At 30.8% G+C, this 26,465-nt stretch overlaps 1 protein-coding gene across 1 annotated transcript; it reads left to right on the top strand.

Moving 5' to 3' along the window:
* Positions 1-142: 142 nt before the first annotated feature.
* On the top strand, positions 143-26,465 carry LOC134722171 (E3 ubiquitin-protein ligase MARCHF6-like). The gene is made up of 25 exons (XM_063585745.1): positions 143-187; positions 6,197-6,293; positions 7,176-7,249; positions 7,620-7,763; positions 8,197-8,269; positions 8,835-8,988; positions 10,920-11,103; positions 11,310-11,371; positions 12,515-12,547; positions 13,224-13,275; positions 15,043-15,101; positions 15,590-15,699; positions 16,318-16,432; positions 16,742-16,945; positions 17,256-17,306; positions 17,957-18,057; positions 18,556-18,739; positions 19,389-19,550; positions 20,916-20,985; positions 21,736-21,917; positions 22,644-22,778; positions 23,181-23,270; positions 23,888-24,020; positions 24,303-24,438; positions 25,352-26,465. Exons 1-25 carry the CDS (start codon positions 154-156, stop codon positions 25,434-25,436), a joined length of 2,724 nt encoding a protein of 907 aa, XP_063441815.1. The 5' UTR covers positions 143-153; the 3' UTR covers positions 25,437-26,465.

Below are 26,465 nucleotides of genomic sequence, written 5' to 3'. Positions count from 1 at the left end.
TTAGATTTTATTTCATTTCTATTTTTAGCTTTATTTCAAGAATTATCATAAAATTATCATGAATAAAACACAAATTATGAATAAAAAGTAATTTGACGAATATTATTGTTTACGACAACGACAATCTGACCTTGAACTTTCACAAAATCGAAAATGGACGAGCCTCTGGATCCAGATGGACTCTTAGGTGGGTAAAATGAGGATCATGTTTTAATGATAGAAGAAGAAACAATTATATTTTGCTTAAATCAAGCTATATGCTTCACATATCATTCGAATTTGGAAGGATTGCTGGTACACTACAGCTTTCGTTCTAATTTTGATGTTTAGTCAGACCATATCACAAAGCCAAAGGTGCAGAAATTATCCAGCAAAGATTATTTACAGTTTTTTATGTTACATGTAATTAAAAGAAATATTAAACAGTTGAAATGCAGCTAGAAATAGAAAATTAATATGGTTGGCAATACCATTCTTAACCCATGATGGTCTTGTATATTTAGTAATGTGATGTGAAAACATTTATAATGTTAAAATAAGAGATGTGATATAATACACCTTTATATCGCTATTTGTCTGCCATTACTGGACATCACAAAAGTTCCAGTAAATTTTGACGTCATAATAGAAAATATGTGACGCCGCAATAGAAAAGTGATTGTTGTATGAAGTCAGAAGTTGAAGCGGGACAGATTTTGAAATAGTGTAAGCGATAAGCCTACTTTAATAACATGCTTAAGGTGTAGAAATTACTTTCTAATTCGTCTCCTCAATTTCCCATGTCACAGAAAGAACCTATAGTTTAATAATGTTGTTTAGGTAGATTGACCGTGGTTCAACCAATATTCACAAAAGAAAAAATTGAGGTTGGCGTATTTTTAATGCCTGAATTTAAAAAAAAGAAGATGTGGTATGATTGCCAATGAGACAACTCTCCACAAGAGACCAAAATAACACAGAAATTAACAATTATATGGACTGTACAGCATTGTACAGCCTTCAACAATGGTTTACTCTACTACATATACATCCTCAATCTTAGGGCACAACTAGTACTGTTCTCCTTATAAATATAATTTCCTCCTGGTCATTTAATTTAGTTTTCTGTATCTGGAAAAACGAATAAATCAAATTCATATACAATTTGTATCCCATATTCATCTTCACACTCATTCATTTGATCAGATTCCTGTCCATGCTTGGTAGTTTAGCTTAGATAAATCTTACTAGAACCAGAAATTAAAAATAGAAAAAAATAATAGAATAAATTATTGTTCTTATGATTGAATTTGAGGTGTAAGCAATCAAATTACTCAGTTTACCGTTGAAGAAATACTGAATTTTGTTTTTTTACTAATGGTTAAATGCCTTTTTTGAAGGCGAGTCTAGGAGTCATGAGTTTACTGAATTGTTTATGTCTTATGCTCAATCTTAGTCGTAAGTTTTTTGTGTGAAATAGACTCCAGGGATATACATTTTTTTTGTTATACATGATGTGGAAGCATTTTTAAGGAGATAAGATTTTATTGCTACATGTATATCATTACTTTTTTCCTTACCCATATCAAATCACAACAAGCATGACAAGGAAACAACATTAACTTTACTCAAATTAGATTATTTTTAACTTTTGTAATAGAATGACTGTTTTTCTTTGTACAATCATGGACCTGCAATTTCAACACAATTCCTGACAGAAGGAAATACATGTATGTAACTCTGTCAGATTTCCCACATTATTACGGTACAGTACGCCCAGAGAGTATGTAATCGTGAACTCTAATCACCGATTTCCGTGTGTAGCGGATTGACACTGCGAATCACGGATTATACTCCCAATTTCCTCCAAAGATTCTCTCCCAACACCGCGTGGCTGTTAATTGGTTTATTGCCCATCGTATGAACTGAAAATTAATGACGCGTGACAACATCATCGGATTAGCCAGATTTATTACCTTTGTACATTTAATCGATCTTGATTGCACCTGTGTTCTTTAAAATGCGGTATTTATATGTCCTTTCATTGTCAGATAACAGTGTGACATTTTTATTTAAAATAAGATAATTATTTTGGTATGTAAATGCCCATGTCATTGTCTTATGACAGGCAACGTACATTTTTGTACAACGTATAAAAATACGAATAAAACACTTATTTTGTATTTTCATTATAGTCCGATCCGGTCATAATTTTTGTTTATTCAACAAAGATGATTTTACCACAATCAGAACCTTTTATGACCTACTCAGTGAGCAATATTCGGTTCATTAATAGTTCAATATTATATAATTTATATATACTGGCTTAAATCAAAATGATGTTTTTATGGTTATATGTATGAGCAATATTCGGTTCATTAATAGTTCAATATTATATAATTAATATCAACTGGCTTAAAACAGAATGATGTTTTTACGGTTATATGTTCAATCTAAATTAAACCCAAGAGTTAATTTATCAGATCAACAAGTGAACTCTGTTTAATACTTTCAATTTATTTTGAAATGTAAAATATTATGTTTCACTACCTCGGTAGATTACCGACTTGAAATATTTGAATTTAAAAAAGAAACTGTAAAGTGACAAATAGTTTTGTATGTATGCAATGTGGCAGCCCTATATTCATAAATACTGAGATACATTCGCCGCCTAGACACAACACAATAATCACAACCTTATTTATTTATATGGAGAAAAAAATCATGTGTTTTTTATCCGTAATGATCTGTTATTGATCTTTAATTATTTAACATAAAATTGGATTAGCGCAATCCGTCCGTATTTTACAGCTTGTTAAAATCCTAGGCGAAATATCAAAAGAAGTATTTCAACAGTTTATAAAATAAAATATTAAAATGATATTATATCGTATTTCAAGAAAGAAATATGTAAAAAAAAATGTGGATCGGATTTTTACGATATCGACAAATTTTCACAGAGGATCTCTACCAACGCCCATCAGGAACTGAACTACATGCATCCTGTTTTCATCTACCATTAATATATAGTGTTGACTATGGACATATAAATAATGTCCGGTTTTATGTCCTCTGTTGACTGAGAAACGTAAAAATAAAAGACTGATGTTGGTTTATTCAGAAAAGGAATATAATTTAGAATCCGGTTAATCAATTGTAAAAGGACCTTCTAGAGCCTCAATCTTAACGCACACACATTTATGTCATTTTTTTACAAAGCAAGTTTAAACCTTGAATGAACTTTCCCACGGTTATCCAGAAAGGTCACCTGAGTTTACTGTTACATGATACTATTTCCCGCCAAATAAAAATCTCGTGGACAAAATTGATGTCACTATTTTTAGCATTCAATAGTGTGAGCGAAGTCAAGTTCAAGTTCAACTACGCACTGTTGATCATTGAGATGCGTATCTTCTTCCCACGGCAATTAATAGCTTTAAAAATATTAAAAGATCACTCTTCTAAATACAACACAAAAGTTTACATTCATTGTGCGTAAATGAATATTATGCAACGACGAGTTGATGCAGCTATAGAAGTAATCCTGTTGTAGCCGAAATGTATTATTTATCCTAAAGTAATGCTAACAAACCGTGAAGAGAAAAAGCTGTAGACTTAATAAGCATAAGGAATGGTGAATAGTATTTTCTTTTTTTCTTGCATATTGCATATACAAGTTTTAAAACGTTATTTTCTTTCTTTCTCACATTTTATACCTTCAGCGTTAATTTCCGTTTATTTTCACGCAAGTATGTCTCTTTTCGTAACTTAAGTTATATAAATTACCGATAAAATAAATCGAGATCATAATCAAGTATAGATTTTTTTTATATAAAACTTTAATGCAATTGTAAGCATTAACAACAACCTTTTGCTTTTTAAAACTTTTATTTTGTAATTGTAAAATGGAAATTGCGTAGACTTATTAGCATAACAGATAGTGAATAATACTTTCTATTTTACTTGTATAAACAATTTTGAGACCTGTAATTTTTCTTAACACTGCCCTAATTTATTCAGCGTTAGTCTCTGTTTATTGTTACACAATTATATTTCTTTTAGTAAATTAAATATTTATTAACTGATAAAAAATGGAAGTCAAAATCAAATATAGTTTGTTTTTAAAACTAGATTTAAATGTACAGAGTCAGTGCAATAAAAAGAATTAACAACAACGTTTTGATTTTTAGCTCACCTGGCCCAAAGGACCAAGTGAGCTTTTCTCATCACTTTGCGTCCGTCGTCCGTCGTCGTCGTCGTCCTGCGTTAACTTTTACAAAAATCTTCTCCTCTGAAACTACTGGGCCAAATTAAACCAAACTTGGCCACAATCATCATTAATGTATCTAGTTTAAAATTTGTGTTTTTTTACCCGGCCAACCAACCAAGATGGCCGCCATGGCTATAAATAGAACATAGGGGTAAAATGCAGTTTTTGGCTTATAACTCAAAAACCAAAGCATTTAGAGCAAATCTGACAGGGGTAAAATTGTTTATCAGGTGAAGATCTATCTGCCATGAAATTTTCAGATGAATCAGACAACCCGTTGTTGGGTTGCTGCCCCTGAATTGGTAATTTTAAGGAAATTTTACTGTTTTTGGTCATTATCTTGAATAGTATTATAGATGGAGATAAACTGTAAACAGCAATAATGTTCAGCAAAGTAAGATTTACAAATATGTCAACATGACCAAATTGGTCAGTTGACCCCTTTAGGAGTTATTGCCCTTTATAGTCAATTTTTAACCTTTTTTCGTAAATTTCCATATCTTTTACAAAAATCTTCTCCTCTGAAACTACTGGGCCAAATTAAACCAAAATTAGCAACAATCAACATTGATGTATCTAGTTTAAAATTTGTGTTTTTTTACCCGGCCAACCAACCAAGATGGCCGCCATGGCTAAAAATAGAACATAGGGGTAAAATGCAGTTTTTGGCTTATATCTCAAAAACCAAAGCATTTAGAGCAAATCTGACATGGGGCAAAATTGTTTATCTGGTCAAAATCTATCTGCCCTGAAATTTTAAGATGAATGGGTCAACTGGTTGTAAGGTTGCTGCCCCTAAATTGGTAATTTTAAGGAAATTTTGCTGTTTTGGGTTATTATCTTGAATATTATTGTAGATAGAGATAAACTGTAAACAGCAATAATATACAGCAATTTAAGACTAAAAGACAGGTCAAAATGACCAAAATGGTCAATTGACCCCCTATGAAGTTATCGTTTTTATAATCAATTTTTAACAATTTTCATAAAATTTGTGAATTTTTACTAACATTTTCCACTGAAACTACACGGACAAGTTCATTATAGATAGAGATGATTGTAAGAAGCAAGAATGTTTAGTAAAGTAAGATGTACAAACACATCAAAATCACCTAAACACAATTTTGTCATGAACTGTCTGCTTCCTTTGTTTAATTCACATATACCAAGGTGAGCGACACAGGCTCTTTAGAGCCTCTAGTTATTTAATCTTTCAATGTTTCAAGCAATCAGATATAAACTGATAATCAATAGGCAGGAAATGCAATTGTTTAATTACATAAGAAATCTTGCATACCTTGACTGTCGCTTGCCGGCATAGATCAGAAGGATTAGGGCAATTAATTTCCTGGTGTGACACCGCGTCACTCCAGACTGGGAGAGATGTCGCTAATACAATAAACAAAAGGTAACGGATTTATGCGAAAGTCGGAGGGAATACTCCCAAATTCTCAGAGAATTTAGGGAGTGATATCGGAGCTCCTGGTGTTACACCAGGAAAAAACTCGGTGTATGGAGTATGGGATGGCTTTCGCGAAAACTGTACTGTATGCATGTTGTTTTTTGCCATCACTTGTGTGCTTAATGGGATAGGAGTATATACATTGTAGATGTGTCAACATTTTTTGTTGCCCCACCTAGGGCATTATGTTTTTCTGGTCTGTGATTCTGTCTGTCCCGCTTCAGGTTAAAGTTTTTGCTCGCGGTAGTTTTCATAGCCATTGAGTCAACTAAAACTTAGTACAAATGTTCTCTATGTTATGATCTTTCTAATGTTTTAATGCCAAATTAGAGTGTTGACCCCAGTTTCACAGTTCACAGAAACTAAAGAATGATGGTGCAATGTACCAAACCATTGAAAGCTAATTTAATTACTGTAACAGGTAAATGCATATAATTGTTTTGTTAACTAATTGTTCACATCATAAAAATACGTTTATTTTGTAGATATTTGTCGAGTATGTCGATGTGAGAGTACACCAGACAAACCATTGTTCCATCCATGTGTCTGTACTGGTAGTATCAAGTTTGTTCACCAAGAGTGGTAGGTTTCATTTGAATTGTATTTTACCTTAAAATATTTAAGTCATAAACTATGCATTTATAGTGAATGTCATGGGCAAAAATGTGATGGACAAAATGCAGGTAAACCAAAAACCACATGAATTTAGATGTTCAAAAAGTGCACATTTTCTGTAGGTTTGCAGGTAAATTAGAATATCCTTAAATATAAGTTTCCCTCAACCAAATATAATGAAACTTATACACAATGCTATTTACCACAAAACTTACATCAAGCATGAATTTGGGTAGAGTCACCCTTATCCTTGTGGTATGTCCCTTTATAACTTTATATGCAAACAGGGGCATCATTCTTGTCCCATGGAGTCATTCCCCATTTATGGGAATTATGTTCGTCTGTTCGTTCGTCACTCTGTCCCACTTCAGGTTTAAGTTTTTGGTCAAGGTAGTTTTTGATGAGGTTGAAGTACAATCAACTTGAAACTTAGCACACATGTTCCATATGACATGTATGATATGATCTTTCTACGTTTAATGCCAATTTAAAGTTTTGATTCAGATTTCATGGTCCACTGAAAATAGAAAATGAAATTGAGAGTGGGGCATCCATGTACTATGGACAAATTCTTGTTTTAAATCATTTGTAGTGTATAAATGACAAAAAGTTCTGCTAAGAAGATATATGTGTTTACTTATTGTTTTCCCAGTGTAATTTAGATACAAATGTTCTAAATCAAATGGTCATTGATGGTTATACATGTACATGTTATGTAATTATTGGTCTGATCTCTAACAATGTAACCATGGTAACTGTGTTTATCTATTACATGCAGGTAGATCTATCTAGTTAACAACTACATGTTCATACATTACAATATATTTATGTATCTTCCTTCTATTACAGCTTGGTACAATGGTTGAAGTACAGTAGGAAAGAATATTGTGAATTATGTAAACATAGATTTGCATTCACACCCAGTAAGTTTATTTTGATAACATTTAAAGTGTTGATTTGGAAATTCAAATTCCCCAAAGGGACAAGAAAAAGAAAAAAAGTAAATGCAATACCGCTTAGGGATAGATAAAAAATGGGAAATATAAGCTCACTGTTTCATGATCAAAATCATATGAAAACATTAAAACTGATGAAAAATAACCACTTGATAAAAGAAAAGTACAAGACTGCATGATATTGTTGAAATTTACACAGGATGTCCATAAAGGATTATAAGATTTATATTTTATATTCTAATAGTATTTCCGGGCTGGGCGTCTCCGATTTGGGAGTTCACTTACTGTTCTAATTTACAATGTAAAAATTGATAAATGAATTGACTTGTAATTTCAGTTTATTCCCCTGACATGCCAAAGAGGTTACCAGTAAAGGATATATTTGGTGGATTATTGAAAAGTATAGGCCGAGCTGTCAGATACTGGTTACATTATACATTGGTAGCTTTTGCTTGGCTCGGAGTTGTACCACTAACAGCATGTAAGTTTGATCAAATACTGTATAACATGCATTATCTTCCTTTCTTAATGTTCTAGTTTGCTTAAATTAATAAAATCCAAACAGTATATAAGTGACTTTTTAAAAAAGTGGAGAAGATAACACTATCTGGAAACTTTTTAAAGAACACTTTAATTAAGCTCTTCATTCAACTGAACATTAAGTATGATGTGAGTTTGTCTAACCCTTCTGCTGATTTATTAAAGAACAAGACAGTTTGTTAGTTAGAATCACCATCTATTGAAAGCAGAGTATTATTCACAAGGGTTGTATAATTCAACGGTGAAAGATATATAAGAACACTAACATATGATGCATGATGTTATATAAATTGCTCACTGTAAGCTACAACAAAATCCCTATGAAGTATCTATTTTGCTATTAATATATACAGTACATCTTCATATTATTTTAGGTCGAATATACAGATGTTTGTTCACAGGATCTGTCAGCTCTTTGTTAACCCTGCCGTTAGATATGCTTTCAACGTAAGTAATAGATCTCGATGCTCTTGTTCTAACATGAATTTTATGCTTAACTTGAGACGTTAAACATCATCATCATCATACTACCAATTGAAAAAGAAATAATGTATATAATTAGCCAATCAGATCATAGAAAAAAGTAACAAAAGGATAAACCAAAACACTTGTTACTGTTAGTTTCTATCTAAAAAAATTCTACAAATAAAAAATCATGGTTCCCTTAACATTGCTTAACAAACCAGGCATTTAACCAGCAGACTTAACGTTAAAAGTACACACCAATTCTGTATATCATATTATTTTCCTTCAGATTTTGTTTGATGTTTGTATAGATCTTCTATTTGGCAGTAAAATCTCTGCTCTGCTAATAAGGCATGTGCAATGCTTTTAAAGGAACATTGAAATGTTGGAGAAGGGTTAAATTTTGCAATTAAAAGTCTACTGAGAAAAAAGACATACTTTCCTAGATTTCCTAATACACAGTAGTTAGCTGTAACGGTCATTTATTGAAATGTTATATTCATTCGTGTGATACCTAATATGCTGTTCATAATTCTTTTATTTTCAGGGAAAACATAGCATCAGATTGTTTCTATGGATGTTTTGTTGTCACCTGTACATTATGTGCGTTTATAAGTCTGGTATGGTTACGAGAACAGATTCTTCATGGTGGAGGACCTGAGTGGTTAGAACAAGATGACCAAGGACAGAATCCACAAAGGGTATACTTATTTTATAATGCCCCACCTACGAAAGGAGAGGGGCATTATGTTTTCTGGTCTGTGGGTCCGTTTGTTTGTCCGTCTGTTCGTTCGTCCGTTCTTCCCGCTTCAGGTTAAAGTTTTTGGTCAAGGTAGTTTTTGATGAAGTTGAAGTCCAATCAACTTGAAACTTAGTACTCATGTTCAATATTATATGATCTTTCTAATTTAAATGCAATATTAGAGATTTAACCCAATTTCACGGTCCATTGAACATAGAAAATGATAGTGCGAGTGGGACATTTGTGTACTTAGGACACATTCTTGTTTTATTAATTAATTTGGTTTAGGTAGGCTTCAATCTTTGGATGACTTGTATTATAGACACACAAGCATTTGACAAGGTGAAAATTTTATATAAAATAAACAAAAGAAATAATTTGTAGCAATTGTTAATGTTAGTATAACTATTAAAGTACATATATTGTATGAACTATAAATCAGTGTTCAGACTTCAAGCTTCCAATTACCACAAATTGAAAGCAATTTTAATAAAAAAAAAATTACAATAAACAAGTTCCTTCATGAAGATATCCAAACAAATCTTAAATTCATTTGATTATTGCTACTGATCAAGGGTCCGGAAACGGTCATATTTGCCAGTCATGTCCTAAACTGAAACTATAATGTCCTAAACTTTTAATTGGGATTTAGGTCAAATTTTATTTTTCAACAGTAATAATTTCGGTCATTTAGTTGAGATTGACTTTCAAAATCGCCATTTTGAACATATTTTTGTTTTGTTATCTATCGACTTCCTGTAATTAAACTGCCACTCCAATAAAGTGTTATAATCCTGAGGGCCCTCCTAATAACTATATTAATGCCTCTGGGAGCTATTGGCTAATGTTTGCTAATTAATCTCTTTACCTGTGTTTTTAATTCACACCTGGCAATTAATCACAAGCTCCAAACTATTATTATAAAGAAATAAAAATTCCATACCAACTGGCTTCATTATTTAATTACCCAACAGGTCAGACAATTGTCAATTATGATTTAAAATTAAATTAAAACTTGGTTTAATTTACGTAGAATTTTTTTTTTTTAACTTCTAACACACGTGCTTTGTTTACTATGTAATACGCATGCTTGAAATTCTCTTCCACAGATTTAGACAATTAATCGTAAATTTAAAATAATTTCATCCTAAATAAAGCTAGTGCAACTATTTTAATTAATATTCTTGCACTATTAAAGGTAAAATATTAAAAAGCCGATGATTTCCTGTGATTTGGGTAAACAAAACTAATCCCGGAAATGAGTCCGGAATTGTTCGTTTTAGTATTGTCGCTTTACATCCGGTTTGAATTTTGACTTCAGGATCGAAAGAAACATAAGTGATAACTGAGAATATTATCGTTTTGAGTCATTAAAATCATTTTATTTTTAAACTGTTGCCTTCCCTTAATTGCTCTTGATCGATTTTTGGAAAATGGTAGGACAAATCATGAAGCAAATGCGATGCAACAGTGAAACAAGTTTGTTGATGCTACGAACATGACGATCGAGTATGAGCATACTCATAATGAGTCTCATGCAGTAATGTGATTTTGACAATCATTTTTTGAAAAGGGGCATCAACTTTTAAGTTGTATGAAAATGACCGAAAATAGATGAAAAAATTTCCGGATCCTTGGTACTGATGCACACTCAAATGTAATTTTACAGGTTTCCCAATATTATCAATTCATACAAACAAAGCCTGTAAACTCAAGATTTTGTTAAGTAGATTTAGAAATCATCAAGGTTTTCCTTTTCTTTCACAACTTATTTGTTCTCTTCTTTTCCTCAGCTCATTTGTATGTTAAAATGATTCACTATAAATGTTCAGCTTTTCTCAGTTTTGATTTTTTTTATTATTAATTTTTGTGGTTGTCATTATTTTGTAGAATTTCTTGGATGCAGGGATGGTTAATAACTTAGTTGGAGGCTTTGGAGGTGGAGCTCCAAGAGCAGCCCCAGCCAATCAAAATGAAGATAACAACCAACAAGCACCTGCTGGAGAAGTGAATGAAGAAGAAGTTGAGGATGATGGGATTGAAGGTGGTAACAATGGCAACAATGCTGCTCAAGGTAAGATATTTGCATGATTCATATTGTTATGTTTACCAGATTCAAATTATCATCTTCACATTTGAACATATATTAACTCAGGTATTCTGTTAAATGACAATAATGTTCTCTTGTATATTGTATGGTTAAACATTGACTTAGAAGGGCAATAATGCTAATTAAGCATAGGAAAATTAAATCATTGCTTAATACCTTTATTGTTTTAGATGAAATAAACTGGAACCCTATAGAATGGGATAGAGCAGCAGAAGAATTAACTTGGGAACGGGTAGGTAACAGTTATTGTCAACCAAGCATTTAAGATGAGTACATAAGAAAATTTCCTGAGATTTGTTCACACAGCAAATCTTGAGACTAACATCTATGCCCTCTTATGTTGAATGAAATATCAAATCTAAAATGGCATTTTAACCTTGGAACTCATTGGGTAGAATTTGTAGAATAAAAAAGTGATGAATTTTTCAAGATTCTATTCTATTCAAGGTTTTGTACAATAAGCTGTAAGATACATAATTACTTTAAATAATATAAAACTGTATTTCATAATTTATCCAGCTGGATTTTTATACCCCCGCTTTAAAAAAAGGGTGGGGGGTATACTGTTTTACCTCTGTCTGTCCTTCCGTCCGTCCGTCCCATGAATATTTTTCGTCGCATTTTTCTCAGGAACTACAATACAAGGATTTCTGAAATTTGGTTTCAGGGTTTATCTAAGTCAGCTATACCATGTGATGTGATTTCAGATCCATTACTTGACAACTTCCTGTTATTAAACCGAACACTTGTATGATTTTACACATGATAGCCAAGTTGAAAATTTTCGTCACATTTTTCTCAGAAACTACAATACAAGGATTTTTTAAAATTTGGTTTCAGGATTTATATAAGTCAGCTATACCATGTGATACGTTTTCAGATTCATCACTCGACAACTTCCTGTTTACCGAACACTTGCATATTTTTACACTATTAATATTATCCACTTGCTGCGGGGGTATCATCAGTGAGCAGTAGCTCGCAGTTTCACTTGTTTTTTTTATCATTTTAACAGTTCAGTAAGATATAACAAATATCCCGTTTTGATATATGTCAGTTTCTGTTAGACATTTAGGTCATCACTACCTTACTATGGGTCTTCAGCTTTCTTAAATCCATTCAGTTTTGGGCAGATATCTGCCTAGTTCATAAACTACTATATGGCCCTTACTGTCACAAACTATTTGTTAAAATATTACATTTGATATATTTTATGATATAACATTTTTATCAATTTTAGTTTTTCACCTTCCTATCAGAACTGTCTGACAGAATGGTTAAGTTTTTTAAAGCTTGTATTGTAATAATTTATTCTATTAATTTATTTTATTCTGGTAGATATCTTATAAATAATGCCAGGCATGTTTCTTTTTAGCTTCTTGGACTTGATGGATCATTGGTATTTTTGGTAAGTATATGTGTTATGCTATAATAATCTTAAAAACATAATGTTTCAATACATATACACCTCAAGAAACCTCAATGACTGTTACCATAAGTATGATATACAATTATCTACAAGAACAAACTGAAAGGCATAAAAGTAATATTCATGTATAAGGGCTTTACATGTTAAAAGATATACACAAATTCATACATACACAAAAGTACAAAGTAAAAACTATGATTAAAAGCAATCAAAATCAAATCATTTATAAAAAGTAAAGGCTCTACTAAACTCCACCAAATTGTTTAAAAAATGAATTAAAGAATTATCAATTAATTATTAAAAATCTAAATAAAATTTGTAATCTTACTAAATATAATAAATGGACTTAGACTTATCTTGTAAAATTGCTGAATGCGACTACTATTTTGTATTTGTAAACTACGTCAGGACTTTTAAACTATTACAAATGTATTATGAAAGTGTACACACCAAAAAAAGGGAGAACCCATCTGAAAATGTATGGCTTTGTTTGCATGAATTGACTGTTTTTCTTCTGTTTGACACAAAACTATGTAGATTATGCACTTGCTGACATGTCAGTTTTCTAGTTGTATTAAATTCAAAATTAGAAAAACAAATATTACTCAAAGTCTGGTTAATATATATGATGAATAATATTTATGTAATTTTTCAGGAACATGTATTTTGGGTGGTTTCATTGAACACATTGTTTATATTGGTATTCGGTAAGTCTTATCTTCTTTAATATATATTTGTTGTACAGTTAAATGGCTTGATATCAGTAAATCATTAAAGTTTTATGCTTGTTATAATTATTGAATACCTTTGGTTCTGAAAAGGAGGTTCTTGGCTTCAATCTCATCGAAAGTTGACAGCTCTGAGATGAGATGTAGCCGATCTTCTTCAGTTTGATAGATCATAGATGATCTGTGTATTGCTACTTTCTAAGACAACACTGACAACAGTTAATGACATCATTACAATCTATCTCTACTGGCCAGAGAAAAAACTTTGAAAATTGTCTCATAGAAGGAAGATCTTGGATAAACTTTTGTATATATAAACGTTGGTTTTCTCGTTTTAATGGTTTTACACTAGTAAATTTGGGTCCCTTTATAGCTTTTTGTTCGGTGTGAGCCAAAGCTCCGTGTTGAAGGCCGTACATTGACTTATTATGGTTACTTTTATAAATTGTTATTTGGATGGAGAGTTGTCTCATTGACACTCACACCACATCTTCCTATATCAAAGTTGGTATTTAATATGGCTACAAATCAATATTTTCAAACAATACTAATAATATTTTTCTTTGTTAATACATTAACATGTATAGTCAATTTATTTTTAGCTCACCTGGCCCGAAGGGCCAAGTGAGCTTATGCCATCACTTGGCGGCCGTCGTCTTCGTCGTCTGTCTTCCGTCGTCGTCTGTCGTCGTAAACTATTTCAAGAATCTTCTCCTCTGAAACTACTCAGCCAAATACTTACAAACTTAAACTGAATGTTCCTTAGGGTATCTAGTTTATAAACTGTATCCGAAGTTTTGATCTATCAACAAACATGGTCGCCATTGCTAAGAATAGAACATAGGGGTCAAATGCAGTTTTTGGCTTATATCTCAAAAACGAAAGCATTTAGTGCAAATCTGACAGGGGTAAAAGTGTTCATTAGGTCAAGATCTATCAGCCCTGAAATTTTCAGATGAATGCTGCCATTTAATTGGTAATTTTAAGGAAATTTTGCTGTTTTTGGTCATTATCTTGAATATTATTATAGACGAAGATAAACTGTTAACAGCAAAAATGATCAGCAAAGTAAGATCTACAAATAAGTAAATATGATCACAATTGTCAAATGACCCCTTAAGGGGTTATTGTCCTTTAATGACAATTTTTCACAATTTGTTCTTCATATTTGCTAACTTTAAAAAATCTTCTCCTCTAAAACTACTCAACCAAAATCAACCAAACTTCAACTGAATGATCAGTAGGGTGTATAAAATAAAGTTTGTGTTTTATTTTCTATTTCGTCAAAAAACATGGCCGTCAAAACATGGCCGTCATGGCAATGAGTTTCAGAGTATCTAGTATGAATTTTATATTTTTTTTCCTTGTATGTCAAGAAACATAGCACCTATGGCTAAAATAGAACATAGGAGAAAATGATTTTTTTTTTGCTTTTGAAGAAAATAGAACGATTCAAAGAACATTTAAATAAATTGAAAAGCCAAAATAATCATTGATGAGAAATTTAACCAAAAAAATTAAGGTGAGCGATTCAGGCTCTTGAGAGCCTCTTGTTACTATCTACTATGGGATGGTAGTACATGATGAAAAACCAAAACATAAGTACATATCTAAAGCAATTATTTAACTGCTGTACGTCTAGTAAGCTGAAACTTGAAGGTATGAAAATGGTAATAATTTTTTTTTTTAAATAAAAATGTTTTGCTTGTTTCACTGATAGAAATATATTCTTATTTAATGTTACAGCCTTTTGTCCTTTCCACATTGGACATTTTACATTAGTTGGACTTCGACTAGATGATATTGTAAGTTATTTTAGAATTTATGTGATTGTGCTTATTTCTTTTTAATATCTGAATAATACAGTGATCATATCATATGATATTTTGAAATGTAAGAAAAGTTACCATGACACATGGACACTTATTACCCAAACGACCTGAACAAACGTTAACATGACAATTAATGATGATATACATGATATATCGGTCTTTCAATAATGCAATATAATGAGTTTAGATTTAAGCTTTCATAAAAAAAAATAGACCTATAGCATACAAATTTATCAATCAAGCACTATGTATTTAAAACGTAACAAGAAGTTTACTTTTAGTTGAACAGCTCATTGTTAATTATCTTTCTTTGAAATTTAGAGATTCTGAAGATATTTTGTTCAAATACAATACTATTCTAAAAATAAGTGTAAGACAAGATCACAACTGTACTCTTTTCAGATGAAGACTGTTAATCCTATTATTATTGTTGATAATAAACTATTGTTGTTAATTTTCAGATGGAATCTACACATTATGAAGGACTTTTGACTACTATGATTGGCTATATTGTTATAGCATTTTCTCTTGTAGTTTTATACATGTTATGTGCCATTGCCAGGCTTAAAAAGTAAGTCATTAGTACTCTGTTCAATTGAATATTCTAAAGAAAACAAAAACATGATAAAATATGAATTATGTCGCCATTATAAAGATAAGATGACAGAGTATCAAATATCAAACATATTTTATGTTTTGAAGTTTTTACAATGTAATAGCTTTCAGAACTTGAAATTTATTTGAAGAAATTAAAAAGTTTAAAAAAAAAAATCAAAAAACCATATGATTGAGAAACATTCTTCAGGTAATATTTCGTAAAAAAAATCACACACAAATATTCCTCCTGAAATTTTTGTACACTTTTCTAACAGATGCCAAAATTTATGTTGTCTATATATGAATAAATTAGCAAAATATTTAAATGGACAGTCAAACTACTTTTCTACTCATTTGAGTTTATCATGGTAATTTCATTGAAAGGTTTTGTAATTGACTTAAATTAAGCATGATTTTATCATTATAATATGTACACAAAAAGGACCACAAGTATCACCAAAAATACTGGACAGTACAACAGAACCTTACCAATTAACAACACTCAAGTCTCTGAAAAAAACAGACATGCAAATATATACAAACAACTTACAATTTGTATGAAAAGATTAGATTCAACATTTATATTTTGTAGGTTCAGAAGAGTCCTAGGCCTATGTTACATTGTAGTTAAAGTGATGTTACTAGTAGTCATAGAGATTGGAGTCTTCCCTCTTATCTGTGGGTGGTGGCTCGATATATGTTCTTTGGTATGTACCAAAACAATCTGAAATATAATGTTGTTAATTTTAAAAGCGGTATATAAACATGCAATAATTCATAGCACGAAATTCCTACTTGTAATTGGGAAAAAAAACCAAAAGAACAGTGTTGATGTGAATATAATTTTTCTTATGATTTAAACATTGATCTCTATATATGTTTATGTATAAATAGCTTGAAGGTAGACATCATATCTCTTAAACATTGCTGCATTAGACATTTTCCATCTATTATTGATTTAGACAACTAATTATTGTACAGATGCAACAGTAAAATAATTCCAAATATATTTTCAGTCGATGTTTGATGCCACCCTTAAGGACAGGAAGAATAGTTTCCACCTAGCCCCAGGAACCTCCATGTTTATCCATTGGTTGGTGGGGATGGTTTATGTTTTCTACTTTGCTTCCTTTATTTTGTTACTGAGAGAGGTGCTCCGACCAGGAGTATTGTGGTTCCTGAGGAATTTGAATGACCCAGAATTTAACCCAATACAAGAGGTAAGGTTGTAAAGTCTAAAAATAATATATTATTTTGAAAATGCATATTTGTTACTTCTCAACATGTTTTTTTAATTTTGAGAGTTTTATTCATCAGGCACCTACAAATAAAGTGTTTATTCAATTTTCATAAACCACAAGAACAGTTATTCAATATTCGCTAATATGTAATCAAATGAGAAATGGAAAATAGGATGATAACTTGAAATAGGATAAATCACTTTTTCAAATGACATTTTATTTTCATTGTTTTATTGTCATTATTCTTTATACATTAATTAAGTTAAGTTTTATAATGTATCATTTTCAGATGATTCACCTGCCAGTATACAGACATGCCAGAAGATTTACAGCTTCAGTGGTATGTTAAATATTTCTTCTTCATTCTCTATTGATCGGTATCATTTAAGCTGTGTCAAAAAGAAATTGACCATATGCAAATGAATATTATTCTCGCTACCTACATTGAAGACCCATTGGTGGCCTTCGGCTGTTGTCTGTTCTATGGTCGGGTTGTTGTCGCTTTGACACGTTCCCCATTTCCTTTCTCAATTTTATCATTACATCTTTTAATCTGTTTCTGGTTGAAAAAGTGTGTAAAAGTATAGAAATTGAAATGGATTGTTATATCAACCCTAAAAAACAGAACAAAACTCCTCTAAGACTTTTCTTTCAAAATTGATTGTTCCAAAATCAATAACAGTCTTATATATGTACATGCATATGTGCACTTGCATAAGTTTGATTTTGATGGATGCAGCTTATTTGTTAATATTTTTTCTTAAAAACCAAATTAAATAAGAATTTTACACTTATTTTAGCTTCTAAAAGTTTTTATTGGAAATATCTTTGTTGGTAGGGTTTTATTTATAATTGTTATATATTTTTATAGGAAAATTAATTTATATAAAAGGGATATGTTTTTTTAATCATTTCCGAAATTTTTCATCTAGGCTATACAGATAAAAATTTAACAAATTGAACATAAATGTAATTCTTTGTTTTTGGCAGATTATATTTGGGAGTACAGTACTACTGATGCTATGGTTACCAGTTCGAGTTGTCAGAAAAATATTCACTGGATTCCTGCCATATCATGTCATGTTATCTAGGTAGTTATATTTGTATCCCTGGAGTCATGTGACTACAATACTGCATAAAACATTTAAAACAGTGTGAATGATTCAACAGTTACACTTGTACTGTGGTACAAATTGAAAAAGTTGCCAAAAAACTAGTATTTGGTAAAATGATGTAAAGCTTACCCATTGTAAATATAAAGAAAAATACCATGAAATGATTAAGATTTTTACAGAGTGATAGTCATGGATTCACTTTGCAACAAATTTTTATGAAGCTCTGCCTATTCTTGATAGGTTTCTATTGTTTAAAATATGTTCAATCTTCTTTTTTCTGTGTTAAACAATATTGATTGATTATCATTTGTCCATTTGTTTGATTGCTGTATGGTATTACTGCCATTATTTTTTTTTTTACCAAAGTTGATTTAAAAATTGTGTATTTCAAGAACAAGAGAGACTAGGCTCAAAGAAAATAAGTACATCATTTTCATCAATATAAATGATGAATTATTTATATGTGTTTTTCAGTGATGCCCCAGTTAGTGAGTTATCTTTAGAATTATTGTTACTACAAGTGGTACTACCAGCTTTACTGGAACAAGGCCACACCAGGATGTGGCTGAAGGGTATGGTCAGAGGATGGACGCTAGGCATGGCTTATATTCTTGGCCTGAGATCATATCTACTTGGGGATGTACCAATAAACAATGCAGTAAGTATTTATTCTAATGCAACATCACTTGTAACATTCATTTTGATTGGATAATGTCACATATTTCCATGGCATCAATTCACAATTGATGCTATGAAAATGTATGCACAAGCACAGACAATATATGGCATATTTTAAATGAATGATTTCAAGTTCTTTTCTGTCAGTTTCATTAAAATTGAGATAACTTTAATGTATTTTAAGCTCTGACAGCATCAATTTGTGTAATGATGATTGCAAAATAAGTATACAGGCGATGTGTTAGTGAAGATACTAAATCAACCGAAGTTGAATTGTTATCTGGATTAAAATTGTAATTTTAGAAATTTGTAATTCAAAGATATAGGAACATGATGAAGAAGTAAAGAAAGAAATATCTACGATTCATGTAATCCAATTTTATAACATAACAAATTGATACATGTTTTATGCATACACTTCATATTGTGTCCTGTTTCTAATCTCTTTCACATTCTTATTTTTTGTGAAAGATTTTTTAAATCTATATGTGAAAAGTATATAGTTTTACCATGATAATAGAAATAAATAAAGGATAATTTACATGTTGAAGCTACATAACAAAAGTATAGTCTGTCCAATGTTATTCACTTGGACCTACATGTTATTACATTTGTACAATATTTTTTAGGACAATGTGGTAGAGGGTGACCAGCCTGTTCAGCACGCAGCCCCGGCCAATCTGCCACAACCTCCGCCAGGAGGATTAGGAGCTGCTCACCAGGCTATGCTCCAGGGAGGTGGGCCAACTGGATTCCAGGCCTATAAAAGACCTTCAATATTCCATTTTAGAGTATGTGAAATATGTTTTTAGTTGAATGAATAAAAGCAAAAAAATGTGAAAGATACCAAAGGGATATTCAACCTCACAAGTGAAATAATAAACTGAAAATGTCATGGCAAATTCTAAAAAAAAAAATAGTAGACAAACAACAGTACACGAAACACACATATAAAACTTAAGACTGAACAACATTAAGGTAGATTCATGTTGTACCACCATCTTGGATTGTACAATCACAGTAAAAATTCAGTCTAGTTATTTGCCCAAATCAGCAAATTTGGAAACAGATTTGCAATTTAATGGTTAGACTGTTTATTTATATAAAGAAAACTGGTTAATTTATTGTTTTATTCAAAATATCAACCTTTTTGGTTTTTAAAATCATTTTTTTCAAATGAGCCATTTAAGGTGGTACCCAACACTTTCACTAAAATTATTTTGGCTCATTTAATTTTCATAAAATGTTGTCAAAGCATTTACTTTGAACCTTTGACAAAAATATAAAAAATTCAAAAATATTGAACCAAGCGTTTTATCAGAAAAATTACACTGGTTATATAGCAGTTTGACAAACACCAATTTTGATCACTGAGAAGCTTAATATTCCCTTTACAACACAACGTAATTAAAACGTTTTGCTGACTTTACAGAGTTATCTCCCTGTAGTGTTAGGAACCACCTTAAGGGAGATAACTCTTTTAGTACAAAATTTATACTGGGCTAATAGGGAAATTTTTTATTTTTACTTGTGGCATGAAAACAAGTTCAGTGACACCATGTTTACTTTTTATTTTCTTAAAACATATTATGAAAACTATCTTCTCACAATTTGTTTAAAAGTTCTTCATAGAATATTTTGTATGTACGCTTATGTGTTTTTTTGTGAACAAACTAACCAAATTTAGGCAATTTTCAACAACTCATAGCTTGAAAAATAGCACGGTGACCCATACTTTTTATTATATTTTTGAAAAAAGCACAGTAAAATCTTCATTTTGGCAAATTATAAGAAAATTCTGTCTCAAAAAACATTTACTTATGATCTACCTTAATTCCACCAAAATACAGGGGTGATCTCCATGCTCCAGAAGGCTTAGCAGATCCTGCTCCACATGTAACATCCTTCAGTAGCTGTAATATAGAAAGAAAATGAAATCTTGCACCAAAAAAATAAAAATATCATGTTTAAATCAGAACCACTACAACTTGAAAGTAGTATTTTTAACAATATTTTTGCTATCCATATTTTTATTCTTCGTATATAATTTTTTTGTTTTAATCTGAAGTTTTGAGTAATTCTTCAGGAAATAGTTGCTGATGAAAACAGATGATTTGAGTAGATTGTTGTAACCTTGTATACTTTTCTAATTTCAGATTGTATTGTTGGTGTTGCTGATGTGTTTTACCTTATTCTTCTGTAGTCTTTTGTCTTTGGTTTTACCTGGTGAGTTTTGATAATGGTATTGAAGTTATAGGGAATATGAAAGTAATTTTTCTATGCTAAACAATTCTTTTGAATAAAGTGGCCAAGGGAGTTAATTGACCATACATGTATATCATATATTTTACCAGCATTAATTTTTCACAAATTAAAAACACCAGTTTGAATGCAGATATGATTTGAATGTTTTTTTTCCCCATATATATGCTAGATGAAAGATGTTTTATTTTAATTTTAGTTTTTGTGTACAATTTGGGAATTAGTATGGCGTTCATTATCACTGAACTAATATATATTTGTTTAGGGGCCAGCTGAAGGACACCTCCGGGTGCGGGAATTTCTCGCTACATTGAAGACCTGTTGGTGACCTTCTGCTGTTGTTTTTTTCTTTGGTCAGGATGTTGTCTCCATGACACATTCCCCATTTCCATTCTCAATTTTATGGTTTTCCTTACTCAATATGTAAAACTTTGATCTCGTAAAATATGTTGACATTTTCTGGGAAAAAAAACTATATTGGGGTAGTTTCATAATTATGGTATGAGACATGTGCTTGCCTATCAAAATAATTGCTATAATATGTCACTGTTTGTAAATGAAAATCGAGCCTCAGATTGGATATACAGACTCCTTTAAACCAGGTTATATATAACATCCTGGTATTATTCTAAATAAAAAAGGATCTTTAAAAAAATTTATCAAACAAGGATCAGATGTTTCTTAAAATGAAATGTACACTTCGATACATTTCAGTATGGTGTGGTCGTCAGTTGATGGCCCTGTGGATGGGAGAGGCTAAGGTCCATGAGTTATATACAGCAGCATGTGGACTGTATATCTGTTGGATGTTCCTTCGTATAGGTACTGTAATGTACAACTGGATACCACAGGGAACAGCGGCTATACTCAATAAGGTCAAAGAGTGGTTCCTTCTTGTAAGTCCAAATATCTTAGTATTTTAACCTCAGTTATATTTTGATCCCATAAATGTTCTCTTTTTAATAGATTTAAGTAAAATTTTCATAATCACTTTATGCTGTATAATAATGTGCATGAAAACATGATTCTTGTCAAAAAGTCCAAGTGCAGTAAGAGTGCTAAAATTTTCCTTTGACATGTAGGTATATCTTTGTAAACTATTGGCATGATACTTAAAGTAGATGTATTAGAAGATGTGGTATGAGTGCCAATGAGACAACTCTCCATCCCAGTCATAATTTGTAAAGATAAACCATTATTGGTCAAAGTAAGGTCTTTAACACGAAGCCTTGGCGCACAAGGAACAGCAAGCTATAAAGGGCCCCAAAAAATGACTATTGTAAAACTATTGGACAGGGGCAAACACATGCAAACATATTGAGTCACTATAAAATATCTATTGAAATGGCTTAAGTCTATCAAAAGATATATGAAAACAAACAAGTGAATATATTAATAAATTCAATAAATACAAAATCAATAAAACAAAGGACGAGCTCAATAGATTCTTCTACTTTTAGCAATACTGAAATACTTTTTCTTTTGACCATTTAAATTACTTGTTAAAAAAATATCATTTGTCAACATTAACTCCATACCATATTGTAAAAGTAGAATGCAGATCCATAATTTGTATGAATGGTGTACATGTGTGTTGCTAATATCTTTTCGGTATATTTCAGGCCATGAAGTGTTTTATAGTAGCAGCGTTACTGATAGGCTTTGTTCCTTTACTCCTGGGACTGTTGTTTGAATTAGTCATTGTAGCTCCCCTCAGAGTACCTCTTGACCAGTCTCCTATTTTCTTTCCTTGGCAGGTGAGTTTATTGAATCTAACACACAGTTTTTAGTGATCTATAATTTTATTGCCATTTTCAAACTTAGATCTATAGTAGTGATACTAAAATGTCTGATTTACTGTTTATTTAACAATTGTACATGTTCAAGTGAAAATTACTGTTCAAAATGATTTGCTGGATTTAATTTTGATGAGATTTGCATTGTCATTTACTAAAAAAAAATGATAATTTCTTAGTTTCTTAGAACAGATTTTCAAAAAACTCAATATTAAATGTTCATTAATTGAAATTTTCGTTTTCACAAGCATATCATAGATTGTGTACAAGCATAATAAGTTTATGTTCTGTTTATTAAAAGAAAACACTGATGAACAAATTTTTATTTACAACAAACTTTATTTTTATATTTTTTTTACACAGGATTGGGCTCTAGGAGTTCTCCATGCCAAGATAGTTTGTGCAATAACAATGATGGGACCACAATGGTGGTTAAAACGAGTCATAGAACAGGTATGTTATTTATATAACAAACAAATTAGTTTTTGATATTTTTATCATTTCTTTAAGATTATACATGTATATGTGCTCATGCATAATGTCTTTCTGACTCATATGTATAATTCTGAGACAGAGAGTTATGTTAAAAAGGACATGAAACAGCTCATGGTCAAATTATCAATCTTCATATATCTTTAAAGAAATATCTCATATTATAATGATATATCAAGTAAAACCTGACATTATTCCAAAAGAACCATTCAGATACCTACATTGTACGTTCATTTTCATATAAAAGATAAAAAAGTATTGAAAAGGATTATCAAAAATAGTCATATTTAAATTTATTGAGGTAGAATTTATTTGATATGTCATTTTTGCCATTAAAACTCAAATTGTAACATTTAAATCAATAATTTATGTCAATTAGTATATGAATAGGTAAGCTTTTATGCGCTACTGTTTGGAAACAAAGCCAAGTATTTTAAAAGTATTGAAATTTTATTTTTTACTAAAAGTTTTAACACATAAGAAGATGTTTTTAGGAATGTATTAGTTTTCCAAGTCCCTTATTGTGAATTTGAAAAACTGAAATTTTAAATTTGATTATTTTTTTAATTATATTTCAGATATATAATGACGGCATAAGAAACATCAACCTGCGATTCATCATTACAAAACTGTGTGCTCCTGTGATAGGTGTCCTGGGCATGTCATTGGCGGCCCCTTATGTAGTGGCCAATAGTATTGTACCATTTTTAGGTGAGGTGTTTTTATATCTTTTATTATTCTTTTCAGTGTTAAATAAGGTTTGGGAGAGGGATGTATTTCTTCTTGAAAACAGTTAATTCATTTTTATTAGAAAAAAAATAAAATGTGTGTGATTATTCAATGAGACAAACAAATAAATGACATCAAAACATCATCATATATAGAAAAAATCATGTGACTGCCAAAAAGACCCCAACAAAAATATAAATGAAAATGACTGCTTCATATAGTATATGCTGGAAATTTTTTAATCAGCGTTTTATATTTCTACAGGTTTTGGTTATGAAGCACAAGTTCTAGTACTGAGACGTATTTACCCCTGCCTGTTGGCCTGTTTAATTATTGTGTTATTTGGAGTATTCCAAGCTAGACAGTTCAGGAGATTGTATGAACATATTAAGAATGATAAGTAAGTACAACTCTACAGGAATTATTTTGAAAGGCCTATATTTAACATATATACAATAAATAGATATAAAAAGATGTGGTATGAGTGCTAATGAGACAATTCTCCATCCAAGTCAAAATTTGCAAAAGTAAACTATAATAGGTCCAAGTACGGCCCTCAACACGGAGCTTTGGCTCGCAACCAACAGCAAACTATAAAGGGCCCCAGAATATTTAGTGTAAATTCATTAAAACAGGGAAACTAAGATAAAGTTAACATGATTTCTACCAACTCAATTTGAAAGTGTTGCAGCAGGACAGATATTTAAGGTGCATAGTGGTATGAGTTAGACATCACTCATCATACAGGGTTGTTGGCAAATTTATACTTAAAACCATATTTTTAAGATTATCTTGTTGATCAAACATATGGCTGCAGTTTTTATGCAAAAACTTGAGGAATGAATGGGATTGTGAATCTAACAAAATGATGAATTAAAAACCAGTCTAAGCAAGTGCTGATTGAGTTATTGTCAAGTTAGATTTAAAATATATATCTTCACAAAAAAGAATGTTAATTATGAAATTGATGTAACCAGGAAGTTTAAAGTAAAATTGAGACATAAGATAATTTAAATCTTTCACTAATAACTGCTAACATAGATTTTATCACAATATGGCTTTCCTGGTTATTGAGACTCAAAAGACAGTACTTCATATTAATTAATCATAGAAAATATCTTATTCTTATTTATTTACACCATTTATAATTTTGTGCTTTCTGATGTTGAAATTTTATTTTCATGTAAAATTAAATGATTTTATATTTTTTGGTTTGAATACGGCAAATTATACTCAAATATCTGCAAAATACCTATTAATAAGTAAAACTAGATGACACAGTAATTTTAAATAATTTTGCTATTTTGTTTCAGATATCTAGTAGGTCAGAGGTTGGTGAACTATGACTCCAGAAGGTTAATTAGATTCCCTACTCCGAGTGTGCAATCATCATCATAGCATTATCGTGTTTTTATGACGACCACCAAGTTGTATATTGATTATATTACCAACAAGACTGATACATCTATAAGGTTTTATACATTGTTAGGGTGTATAATTTAAAAGTGCTGATGATTTCTTGTGTAGGAATTTCATAATGTGATCTGTCTAAGGATGCTTTCCAACCAAAAATTACATGAAGCGCTATACTGCCATTTAATATTTACCAATTAAAAAGGAGTCAATTTAAACGTGGAAAAAAATAGTAGTCATTTTATTGACCTGTAGCCATGGTGTTGTAGATAAAAGTCATTGGTATCTAGTCTGATGAACAATGATATTAGAGCTGTTTGTCCATTGTAGATCAATTTTAATTTTAATTGAAAATTTCCAACCAATGGCATTTGAATTAATGGATGATAACAGTACTTATTTTCTATTTTTAGTGAAATATTGTAAACTTAATATATATGATAAAAGTTGTAATGTTTTGGTAAGAATTTGTTGCATATTTTTTTTTATTGTATTTGAAAAAATGAAACTTTCCAGATTTTTTGCTTAAAATACCAAACTTAATGTTGAGGATTATATTATGTCAATTAGATTTTGTAATAATTGATTTAGTGTCAGCAGTATATGATAGACTTAGAAATAATCTATATTAATTTCAATCAGCATTATATACATATGTGTTTGCCAAAGATGGAAGCATAATACTGATCATGAAAGTAGATCTTTTCTTCAATTGATGCTCATCAACTTATAAAAATATCAGAATACTAACTTACTGCTTACAAAGTGACTTGATAATTAGATGCGCTAATTAAAGTTTAATTTATGATTTTTTTAGAAAGTAAAACATTGAAGAAAACATCACATGTTTTACTTTATGTAATATACCACTTTCCAAGGCCAGTCAACATTGAAATCTTACCTTGAGATTTGCATTACTGTGTTTGATGGGAAAATTCCATTAAAGCTTCTGATTGGACAATTTTATTAAGGCTTCTGATTGGACAATTTTCTTTTGGAGGTCAGACCACATAC

The sequence above is a fragment of the Mytilus trossulus genome, chromosome 6 (genome assembly GCF_036588685.1).
Source record: "Mytilus trossulus isolate FHL-02 chromosome 6, PNRI_Mtr1.1.1.hap1, whole genome shotgun sequence".
Lineage (NCBI taxonomy): Eukaryota > Metazoa > Mollusca > Bivalvia > Mytilida > Mytilidae > Mytilus > Mytilus trossulus.
Note: the sequence above shows the minus strand (reverse complement) of the source record. Positions and strands in the feature narration are given on the sequence as shown.